At 43.3% G+C, this 12,533-nt stretch overlaps 1 protein-coding gene across 2 annotated transcripts in view; it reads left to right on the top strand.

The window, feature by feature from the left end:
* Window positions 1–10,910, top strand: part of LOC138639649 (NACHT, LRR and PYD domains-containing protein 3-like) — a 515,752-nt gene extending 504,842 nt beyond the window's left edge. For both annotated transcript variants that reach the window (XM_069728773.1, XM_069728772.1), the window contains 2 exons: window positions 8,776–8,946; window positions 10,364–10,910. In XM_069728773.1, the coding sequence (XP_069584874.1) occupies window positions 8,776–8,946; window positions 10,364–10,457 (265 nt within the window). In that variant the 3' untranslated portion in view covers window positions 10,458–10,910. The remainder of the gene's footprint in view (window positions 1–8,775; window positions 8,947–10,363) is intronic.
* Window positions 10,911–12,533: the final 1,623 nt, after the last annotated feature.

Genomic DNA, 12,533 nt, shown 5'->3' with positions numbered 1-12,533 from the left:
CTGCGGCTAGAGACCTTTGTGAGAATACTTGGTAGAGGAGGAAGGAGCAGTAGATGGGGTTGATGGGACGACCGGTGATTGGCGAGGCCCGATAGTTGGCATTATAGTGCAGTGATGTTCCCAGACTAAGACATATTGGTCACGCATGTACCGGTTCATGCATGATAGGACCCCCCTCCCCCACCCCCAGGAAGAAGCAGAGCGCAAAACACGCATTGGGAATCTGTACTGCCATAAGCTAGGTTGTTTGCTTCTTTGCATATACACGTCACTTTACCTTATTACTTGCTGCTAATGTTTGCTACTACTGAGACTTGTTGCCATATTGATTTTTTCATGTTCAGTCTGAGGCATTAGCCCTTTTGATTAAGACTGCCGTCACACTAGCAGTATTTGGTAAGTATTTTACATCAGTATTTGTAAGCCAAAACCAGGAGTGGAACAATCAGAGGAAAAGTATAATAGAAACATATGCCCCACTTCTGCATTTATCACCCACTCCTGGTTTTGGCTTACAAATACTGATGTAAAATACTGACCAAATACTGCTAGTGTGACGGCAGCCTTAGGCTCTATGTCCCTGAAGACATTGGTCTTTTGGGTATCTGAATACTGTCCTAGAAGGCAGTATTTCTCTAGTAGCCTTCCATGACAGCCCAGGAGGTTGTCTCCATACCCTAATGGGGGACAGGAAGCACAAGAGGTTAAAAACCCCTCCCACCTCCCATTAACCAGTGTTTTCCTGTTCCCCATGGGGCATGGAGAGGTTCCTGGTGCACTGCGCGGCCGGCTCTGGCAGTGTACCTCATTATCTTATTGGTGGTCGGGCCCCCAGGGCTTCCTCCTCCGTTATGTTCCCGTCTCTTCGGATTCGGGACTGCATTCCCGGTCCTCCTGCGTCCTCTTGTGGGGATAAAGCGGGCCGGTGATACCATCCCGGAGGCCTCCCTGAGCTCTCCGGCGTCTCCCCCTCCTGTGCCTTCACTTCCGGGTCGGCGCTCCTGCATAGGAGCGATATCCTGTCCAGCTTAACGGACTACCGAACGGCGTGTGAGGCATGCTGCATCCTCGCACGCCTGCCTGGGACTGCGGAGGGGGAGGGGCGGCTAATTGCCATGCGCTGGTGCAGTCATATTTTCTATATAAGCTGCGAAGACGTCTCAGGTAACCCTGCTTAAGCATGGATTCGTCTTGCCCTGCAGCTGCAGAGCCCAGCGCTCCTCAAGCCCCAGTAAGTGTGGCAGAGATGGGTCCCATTTAAAGGTAGATTAAAGTATACCTTCTTATATCGCTTCCTCTCTCATTTCAGGGAGACAAGCTTGGCCATAAAACCGTTACTAAACGCAAATGTGCTACCTGTAGTGTGAAAATGCCCTTAAATTGGGAGAAAAAGTTGTGCCAACCCTGTATGGACAAAGTAATCCGGGCGGAACATCCTTCACTTATTGAAGAAATACGTTCCCTGGTTAGACAAGAGGTCCAGACCTCTTTGGCCACACTCACCCCCCCCCCCCTCCACCGCCACCACCATCCTCACCTGGTCCATCGCTTCCCAAAAAGAGAAAGATCCAGGAATATTCTCGGTCAGAGTTTGAAGGTTCCTATACGTCATCTTCAGTCAAGTGGGAAGATGTGTTACCCCATAAATCTGCAGAAATCAGGAAATATCTTTTTTCCTCTGAATACATTGAGGAATTGGTGTCTGCAGTGAGGAATACTATGGGGCTAAAGGAGGAACCTGTACCTCAGTTTATACAGGACGAGTTATTCGGCATACATACTGAAAAACAACCTGGTTTTCCCGTACATAAAAGTATTATAGACATGATCAATAATGAGTGGGTACTGCCTGAGAAACGGCTAACTACCCCCTCAGACTTTAAACATCGGTTTCCTGTGGATGAGGATTCAATTAAATGGAACATCCCAAAAATAGATGTTCAGGTGGCTAGAGTGGCAAAAAAGACGGCTCTGCCGTTCGAAGACTCCTCCCAGTTAAAGGACCCATTAGATAGGAAGATTGAGAGCCTTCTCAAAAAGTCCTGGGAAACGTCTACCTCGGCCCTCAGATTCAATATTGCATCCACCTAGGTGGCCCGGTCTCTCTTCCGCTGGATAGAAGAGCTAGAAAACCACATCTCTCAGGGTACTCCGAGAGAGGAAGTGTTGCACTCCTTGCCTATTTTACATAGAGCAACTCGGTTTCTGGCGGATGCCTCACTGGAATCCATCCGTGTGGCCGCCAGATCTTTAGTCCAGACAAATTCAGCCAGAAGAGCTCTCTGGCTAAAAATGTGGAGTGGAGATGTCACTTCAAAAATAAAACTCTGTTCCATTCCCTTTAAGGGTGACTATGTGTTTGGGCCCTCATTAGATGACATCCTGGAAAAAGCCACGGACAGAAACAAAACTCTTCCTGAACAAAGACCACCCAGGAAGCGTTTTTTTTTCGAGCCCCCCCAGTCCCAGCCCTTCCAGGTTAAGGGAAAAGGAAAAACTGGAAGGTGGAGTTATGCCAAGGGGAAACCTAAAAACATCCTTATTCCCCAACAAACACAACAAGAAAAACAATGACTCCGATCCGGTGGGGGGGAGGCTTTCGAACTTCATTCACTGTTGGCAGAATATCTCCAACAGCCCTTGGGTAGTGATTGTTATCCAACAGGGTCTTCTGATAGAGTTCGATGCATCTCCTCCCAGGATCCTAAGAGTCACCTCCCCGTCATGTCGGGAGACTCAAGAACTGATGATGTCAGGGTTACAAGATTTATTAAACTCAAGAGCTATTTCGATGGTCCCGGTAAACGAGCAAGGAAAGTGGCATTATTCTTGTATCTTTATGGTAAAAAAAACTTCCGGGCAAGCTCGGATCATAATAAATCTAAAAACCCTCAACCAATACATTACTTACCGCAAATTCAAAATGGAGTCGGTGAAAACAGCCATTTCTCTGATAGCTCCTCATTCATATATGGCAACAATAGACCTCAAGGATGCCTATTTCCATATTCTGATACATCCTCGTCATAGGAGATATCTAAGATTTGCGGTCCAGTTCAATCACAAAGTCTTACATTTCCAATACAATGTTCTCCCCTTCGGGATCTCCTCGGCCCCAAGGGTTTTCTCCAGAGTCATGGCGGAAGCTGTGTCCCACATCAGGAACCAAGACGTCGCTATAGTGCCGTACTTGGTCGACCTTTTAATAATTGGTCCTTCCGCCGAAATTCTCAATCAGAGAATCTCCAAAACTCTGAGCATCCTACAGCTTTTGGGTTGGATACCCAATCTGAAGAAGTCTCAACTATTACCATCAAAGGTGATAAAATTTCTCGGAGTCCTTTTGGACTCGGGAAATCAAAAATCTTTCCTACCAGAGGAACACCAGAGGAACCTGATATCCAAGGTCCTAGACTTCAAATAGCAACGGTCTCCTACTCTGCGGACTGCAATGTCTCTTCTGGGGTCAATGACGGCTTGCATACAATCAGTCCAGTGGGCTCAAGGCCACTCCAGAGTTCTGCAGGCACATATCCTAGAAAACTGGAACGGAAATCCAAAATTCCTGAATAGAAGGGTGTACACTCCAGGGAAGGTAAAAGCCTCGTTAACCTGGTGGGCGATCCAAACAAACTTGCAAAAAGGAGTGGACTGGATACAAGATCCGCTGGTGACAGTGACAACGGATGCCAGTCAAATAGGCTGCGGAGCAGTTGTCTTGCAAATCCCATTCCAAGGTCACTGGAATCGGGAAGAAAGCTCCTGTTCTTCCAACTTCAGAGATGGCAGTGGAGAAGGCCCTTCTAGCTGCCAGCAGTCTGATTATAGGTCAACATGTCAGAGTCTACTCGGACAATATGACGACTGTGGCGCATCTAAAACACCAGGGGAGTCCGAAGTTCAACCAATTGAGAGCAATATCAAACATAATTTTTTGCTGGGCAGAGAAACATCTCCTCTCACTATCAGCAATACACCTCAAAGGGTCAGTAAATGTTCATGCGGATCTCCTAAGTCGTCACGATTTACAACCAGGAGAATGGAGCCTGAAGACGGATGTTTTCAGAATGTTGACGGACAGATGGGGACTTGCCGACATAGATCTTCTAGCATCAAGCCAGAATGCACAGATCAAGAACTACTTCTCTCTAGACCCCAGAGACAGGTCTCAAGGAGTAGATGCCTTTGCTCATACAATGGAGGTTCCAACTAGCATACGTGTTTCCTCCAAAACCGTTGCTTGCAAGGACCCTCCGGAAGATCCGAGATGATCCTAGTAGCTCCGGCATGGCCAAAGAGGAGCTGGTATCACCTCATCAGAGAATTGAAAGTGGATGGTCCAGTCTTTCTTCAAACAACAGAAGATCTACTCTTCCAGGGCCCCTTATATCATCCGAACCCGCAAAAATTCAAGCTGGCAGCCTGGCTATTGAAGCCCAGGTATTAAGAGCTAAAGGTCTTTCAGAGTCAGTAATCTCTGCTTTACAGAAATCTAGAAAACCTGTCACCAATGCTATATATAGCAAAATTTGGAGGAGGTTCTCCTCGTGGTGTCACCCTCATAAGCCTGACCCTTTCCATCCTAATATCTCACAAATATTAGATTTTCTACAAAAAGGATTGGAATTGGGGCTGAAGCCAAGTACCTTAAAGGTTCAAGTGTCAGCTTTGAGTTCTGTCTTCGACCAAGACCTTGCAGGTCATCGTTGGATAAAAAGGTTTATGGTCTCAGCATCAAGACATTGTCCAAGACAACAAATCTTTGTACCATCATGGGACTTAAACATAGTCTTAAAGGGCCTTACGGCTCCTCCATTTGAGCCATTATCATCTTGTTCCTCACAGCTTCTGTCCTGCAAAACTGCCTTTTTAGTTGCAATTTCTACTGCAAGACGAGTGGGGGAAATACAAGCCCTCTCAATTAGAGAACCTTATCTTACCATAAGGGATGATTCCATTGTGTTCCGACCAGATCCGTGGTTTCTTCCAAAAGTAATGTCAGAATTTCACCGATCACAGGATATAGTCCCCCCATCGTTCTGTCACAATCCTTCAAATCTGGAAGAACACAGATTTCGTACCTTGGATATACGACGCATAGTATTACACTACTTGGAACAGACTAAATCTTTCAGAATCGACAAAAATCTCTTCGTTCATCTATCTGGCCGAAACAAGGGTAAAAAGGTAGCGAAGAGTACCATTGCCAACTGGATAAAAAAGGCCATTACTGAAGCATATTTAGCTCAAAATATTGCGGTTCCTGCGGGCCTAAAGGCTCATTCCACCAGATCTACTTCCGTCTCTTGGGCTGAAAGGGCTGGTGCTTCAACAGAGCAGATTTGCAGGGCTGCAACATGGTCTTCTCTGCACACTTTTACCAAGCATTATAGATTGGACTTCTGGTCTAACCGGGATCTTGTCTTTGGCCGGAAGGTTCTTCAGGCTGTGGTCCCTCCCTAAATACAGAATTGGTTGGCATTCCTCCTGGGCTGTCTTGGAAGGCTACTAGAGAAAATAGAATTATTCTTACCGTTAATTCGGTTTCTAGGAGCCTTCCACGACAGCATTAATTCCCTCCCGATGTTCTTGGATATTTTTTCTGAGAACCTAAAAGGTAACCGGTGCTATGGGTTCAGTTGTAAGTCACTGGTTAATGGGAGGTGGGAGGGGTTTTTAACCTCTTGTGCTTCCTGTCCCCCATTAGGGTATGGAGACAACCTCCTGGACTGTCATGGAAGGCTCCTAGAAACCGAATTAATGGTAAGAATAATTCTATTTTTTGAACTTGCATTTTCATTTTTTACTCCACTTAATATTTTTTAATCAATTATTAATAAACTTTAATCCAATAAATTAGGAGAATATCATTACCCAAAATAAATATAAATATATTTCAAGTAGGTACAATATAAATGTCAAAAGAAAAAAAGAAACTACTTGAAGAAATTCTCACTCCAATAATATATTAAAATCCATTAAATCTTTTATTTAAACACCAACAAGAACAGTACACATAAAAGAAAAAATATATAAAAACAAGAGAGGCAGGTCAGTATATAAGATTTTTTAGTGCAACAAGTCTCAACATTTTGTAAATCCACAGCACTGGTTACTGGTCATCAATAACTGAAAAGGGCAGAGGATAAACATATGGCCCTTTAATCTATTACCTTACATAAATAACGTGTCTTTAAAAGACTACTTCACAGTTCTATTTCCAAAGACCACACTATACACTGTTGCCAATAATTGCAAATAAGTGGCACAATTCCTCAGAAAGCCTCCTCCACCCTTGTTTCTCAAAAAAAAAAAAAAAAAGGCACAATATATACTAACCAGTGCTCATGTTTGGTATACTGATCCTGCCACCTCACACTCCAACGTACGTTTCACTCGTAGCTTCGTCAGGGACCTGCAACGTTTTTTGTCTCTCTCTCTCTCCAAAAAACATGCGCAGTACATAGAACCGGATCCAGCTAAAAAACGGATCCGGTGCATCAGTTTGCATCCGTTTTTTCACTATTTACACCGGATCCGTTTTTAAGCAAATTTGCCGGATTGTGCCTGAAACCAAAAACCTGATGTGTGAAAGTAGCCTCAGAGCAGCATGATGTAGATACAAATTCCCTGATTCCAGCTATGTGTCACTTAATAGATTGCTTTCTGCAGTTTTCTGAATGCTGAGCTCTGTATATTTCCACACAGACCATTAATTAGCAGTTTTTGGCCTATGCACAGCGTACACAGAAAGCTGCAAATCACTGATGGGAGTGTGGTTGGACTACTTGGCAGCAGGCTATGTATTCCTCTAGTGGTGATAACTTGCTGATAGAATATCCCATTTTCTGGTCTGAGAAGATATTATGTGGATATTAGCAGTGCCTCCAAAACTGTCAGAGCAGTTCTAACTCCAACTTAAAAGTTTCTGGGATTCAGTTTATAGTTGGTGAATAAAAGAAATACACAGGCAAGTGATTTACAACATTCTCCAAATAGCTTGTTTATAAAAACTATGGCTTGCAGCCCAGTAAGTTACATATTGCTAGACTCAGGGTCTCTGTTTCTACATTGTGCTGTTTCTCAGACTAGGCAGCAAAGACCTGGTGACAGATTCTCGTTAAGACTCGGATAGTTACAAGAATCTGTGGTAGTTCACAAATGAATGGAATGGAAGGATCTTCTAGAGGAGATTTGCTGAGGGGACTCAGATTAGAAGATATATTAACGGGAGTAATAAAAGGTAGAGAAAGGAATATTGTTGGTGCCAGCGGGATAGGAGTGAGTTGGTTGCACGTGTTTTTAGGTCTGAGGAATAAAACAGATGACTGTGAGATTTGTTGGCATAGCACTCTAAGAAGCTGTACGTGAGCAGTGCTTGTTCTCAGGTGCCACTGAGTCACCCGCCAGGACCGTGGGGTACTCGGGTCCTTCATTCACAGGGGAATGTCACGGTGGCTGACCCGGTCCGTAGCCCTGGGCGCCCATGTAAAAGTGAAAGGTCTTTAAAGGAAATAAAGTTTATGTTCATGACGCCACTTGTGGTATTCGGTCAGTGGGGACCGACGCTGTTTTAAGGGGTCCTCTGGGGTGATGTTATGGCAGCTAGATGGTATACCTTCCCACAGGTGAAGTATGTCCCCAGGGCTCCTGGGGTGTAGATGGAAGATGGTGAATGGTGCAGTAAGGAACGAGGACACAGGTTTGCAGTCTCTTTACCTGGTTTACTGAAGACTTCAGGCAGCCACAGTCCAGGGCACCAGATCACAGGGTAGACAGGGCCCGGCCGGCTTGGAGGCAAGTTAGGAGTCCCCTTACCCAGGTGGAAATCAAAGCCTTCCTCTAGTGCCATGGTGGTGTAGTCCCTTACTGCCTATGGCTTCACATAAGGTCCTCAACGATGTTCTCACTCTCTGTCCCCTGGATAGGATAGGACATAACCTGTATGACTGGTGATTTGAGCCGGTTTATAGGGACTCTAACACGCCCCAGGCTCTATATGCCTCCTGGGTATTAAGGCAGTCAGGTAACTTGCAGTTCAACTGTCCTGCCGCTCTCTGATGCAAATCATAGAGTTCCTTACAACCTTGGTGTCCCGGCTACCGGTTATCTGTGCTTCAGAAGGAGGCAGCCTGCTCGTGTTCGGTCTCCCCTGATGTCTTTCTCCTTTTGCTTCGTTCCCCTTCACGCTCACTGAACGATGTCCTTTTCTCTTTCCCGGAGCTGCAGCACCGCGGCTACACACCTCGTTACACCTCCTCTGGCCTCAGACTGCTGTCTGGCCCTGACTGAGCTCTGTCAGCCACTAACTGTCTGTCCCTTTCCCTGCAAACCACAATATATATCATATGCAGGGGAGTCACCTAGAAAATAGGATGACAAGCTCCCCCTTGTGGCGTGGAGTGTGAACATGTTGTGTGCATTGTGATTACCTGATGAGAGTTATCTTTCATCGCTTCCAAACGTAACATCACTCTCCCCGTGAGGAGAGCAATGCTACTTTGACGACAAGAACCATGGGGCGCCACACCACCATCTCAACAAGTTCTATTTTTCATCCACTAGTTAATGACTTCACAAATGGAATATTGGGTGACTGGATATTTCATATAACTGCTGCCATTCCTGACCTCCACCACACACAAGAGGCTGCTGATGACATTTATGTATTTTAATAACAGTCTTGGTCATTTTGTCTCCTCATTCCTAATTTACAGATTTTATACTAACGCTCTGTGGATGCCTCACCCACATCTTATCTTCTTATTCTTACAGATTGGATAACAATGATCTACCAGACATTTCCTGCATCCAGTTGGCATCTGGAATAAGGAATAACCGGTCCCTGAAGACACTTGTTCTGTCTTACAACCATCTGTCTGGTCCTCACTTAAGTGATTTGTTGGAGGCTCTGTCCAGTCCAGACTGCCGGATAGACACTTTGGAGTGAGTATAAACTATGTCTTCCATAAGTCTTAGTTCTGTAGTTAATGGATTATATTCTAGTTTCTGCTTCGCACCATTGCTATTTCTATGAGATTAACTGCTGATTTCACGTCAATGCTGTATGTGACGTCTCTCCATATCTGATGATTTGGCACCTTAAAGGTAGCAGTCGCTCGATCCATGGTGCCCAAACTACTAGAAGCATGAATCAGAGCCTGGCTGCATGATTGTAGCCAGGTATATTTTTCTCTTAAATAGTTTGGTGCTTTAGAGGGTGTGTAGTTTAAAGACCCAGCTAGGGACCGTAGAGAAAGAGTAGACTAACCTGGCGCCACCCCTGGCTGGCTCCTCCCCATGCTGCTATGGGTGATTGACAGTTCTCTCCGATGTGTCTTCTTAGCAAGAGACCTGTCAATCACCTGAAGTGGCACAGGGAGAAGCCTTTTGAGGCCAATGCCGGACTAGTCTTAACTTTCTCTACACCCAGATATCACAAAACAAACTGCATACATTAATAGAGAGATCTTACACCTGATGATGATGGTGGACTTACTTTAAAAACCCATTCTAGAACAGCTGTATAATCCTGATTTTATTAATGAAAGCAGTACGTTTTGTGCAATTTGTTATGGTTTTACACAAGTCAAGAAGTGAAACCTTCATATGGAGAAAGCAAATATTAAAAATACACTTTTACTTCATGAAAGGAAGGTTGACACATTCAACATCAAACAGATGATACCTTCCTGAAGACTGTTTAACATTGCTTGTATGTGTGGAGTTATGGAACTCTATGGGTCAGTGTGCTGTCCAAGGATAAAATGGAGAGGACATGTCCATCTGAAACGGATGTGTAAATGTAGCGTTAAAGAGGTTTTCCAGTGAAAACAAGTTATCACCAGTCCAGAGGATAAGTGATAGCATGATGACTGGTGGGGGTCCAACTACGGAAACCTGCACCAATCGGCAGAATGGGGAATTTTTATTCCTGACAGGGTACTTGTATCCTTGCTACAAAAAGGAGTGGACTGTCTGACTGCTGCTCCTTATGTTTTTATTGTCCTACTAGAAAATGGTCAACACTCAGTAGCCCCATAGGGAATGGACAAAGCACATGTCTCACTGCTGTTCCATTCCAAGGGGGTAAAAATTCCCTGTTTTTTGGATCAGAGCGGGTCACAACAGTTAGACTCCCACCGATCAACAAATTATTCATTACGTTTCCATGGACAATCCTTTTAAGCCCACTCCACAACAGCCAACACTTTGTCAATTAGAAGAGTTAAAAAGACCATAAACCTTCCAGTTCCACTCACTGGTGAAAGCTTCCTACCATTTTTCTGGTAGAAAAGTGACTATGAACAGTGACTGGTGTCCTTCCAATTCACACTAATATTTAATTATTTTGTTTTCTTAGGATGGTGGAAAATGAATTTTCTGAAGAACAGAATAAAGAAATTTTAAGAAAACTGATTACCAAAAAACCATACCTGAATGTTAACCTTCGCTAGAAACCTTTATTAATCATAAGAGATTAGTGGAAGTGGGAGTTTACATGCACTGGTTGCTTGTGTATGGAACTCACCTCCAACATGCTATTAACTCTTTATATGCTACTGTCAATTTCTAACGGCAGTATTTCAGATGCGCAATCCCAGAGGTGCACTGTTGGAGGACACTTTCTCTCATCCCAATCCTCCTTCTGCGATTAAGGAATATACATTAGTTGGAAAGCAATAAAAACTGCATGTGTTTGGAGAAAAACTACTTTGCGTGTGTGAATGGTATCTACTCTAAGGTCTAATGCCTACCAGAAAGAGTGAATCCCTTTAACACCTAAAAAATAAACTAAAATTGGAATCACTCACTTTTTCACCCATTAAAAATAGTCTTTAAAACACATTTGGTATCACTGCGTTAGTAAAAGTCAAATCAAAATTTAATTTACGGTAACTTTAAAGCACAAAAATAAATTCAGAAATCAAAATTGCAACTTTTTTTTTTGGGGGGGGAGGGGAACTGCACCTCAAAAATGCAATAAAAAGTGATCAAAATATGATATGTTGCTAAAATTAGTATTAACTCCTTCACCCCGAAGCCTGTTTTCAACTTCCTGACTAGGCCATTTTTTTCAATTCTGAACGCTGTCACTTTATGAGGTCATAACTCTGAAACGCTTCAACGGATCCTAATGATTCTGAGATTATTTTCTCGTGACATATTGTACTTTATGATAGTGGTAAAATTTCGTCAATTTGACTTGCGTTTATTTGTGAAAAAAATGGAAATTTGGCAAAAATGTTGAGAATTTTGCAATTTTAAAACTTTTAGTTTTTATGCCCTTAAATTAGAGAGTCATATCATACAAAATAGTTAATAAAAAACATTAACCACATGTCTGCTTTACATTAGCACAATTTTGGAAACATAATTTTTTTGTTAGGAAGTTATAAGGGTTAAAAGTTGACCAGTGATTTCTCATTTTTACAACAAAATTTGCAAAACCATTTTTTTAGGGACCACCTCACACTTTGAAGTCACTTTGAGGGGTCTATATGACAGAAAATCCCCAAAAGTGACATAATTCTAAAAACTGCACCCCTCAAGGTGCTCAAAACCATATTCAAAACGTTTATTAACCCTTCAGGTGCTTCACAGGAATTTTTGGAATGTTTAAAAAAAATTGAACATTTAACTTTTTTTCTCAAAATTTCAGATCCATTTTGTTTTATTTTACCAAGGGTAACAGGAGAAATTGGACCACAAAAGTCACTGTACAATTTGTCCTGAGTATCCTGATATCCCATATGTGGGGGTAAACCACTGTTTCGGCACATGAGCTCAGAAGGGAAGGAGCACCATTTGACTTTTCAATGCAAAATTTGCTGGAATTAAGATCGGACACCATGTCACGTTTGGAAAGCCCCTGATGTGCCTAAACAGTGAAAAAAAACCACAAGTTACACCATTTTGGAAAGTAGACCCCCTAAGGAACTAATCTAGATGTGTGGTGAGCTCTTTGAACCCCCAAGTGCTTCACAGAAGTTTATAATTTAGAGCCATAAAAAATAATATTTTTTTCATAAAAAATGATCTTTTCGCCCCAAGTTTTTTATTTTCCCAAGGGTAACAGGACAAATTGGACCCCAAAAGTTGTTGTGCAATTTGTCCTGAGTACGCTGATACCCGGTGTCTGGGGGTAAACCACTGTTTGGGCGCATGGCAGAGCTCGGAAGGGAAGGAGGCCATTTGACTTTTCAATGCAAAATTGGCTGGAATTGAGATCGGAACCCATGTCGCGTTTGGAGAGCCCCTGATGTGCCTAAAGAGTGGAAGCCCCAACAAGTGACCCCATTTTGGAATGAAGACCCCCTAAGAAACTTATCTAGATGTGTGTTGAGCACTTTGAACCCCCAATTGTTTCACTAAAGTTTAGAACCCATGTCGTGTTTGGAGAGCCCCTGATGTGCCTAAATATTGGAAATCCCCACAAGTGACCCCATTTTGGAAAAAAGATCCCTAAGGAACTTATCTAGATGTGTGTTGAGCACTTTGAACCCCCAATTGTTTCACTAAAAAATATTTTT

Source organism: Ranitomeya imitator, chromosome 1 (assembly GCF_032444005.1).
Source record: "Ranitomeya imitator isolate aRanImi1 chromosome 1, aRanImi1.pri, whole genome shotgun sequence".
In the NCBI taxonomy this organism is placed as follows: domain Eukaryota; kingdom Metazoa; phylum Chordata; class Amphibia; order Anura; family Dendrobatidae; genus Ranitomeya; species Ranitomeya imitator.
The sequence above is the reverse complement of the archived record's forward strand: the minus strand, read 5'-3'. Positions and strand labels throughout refer to the sequence as shown.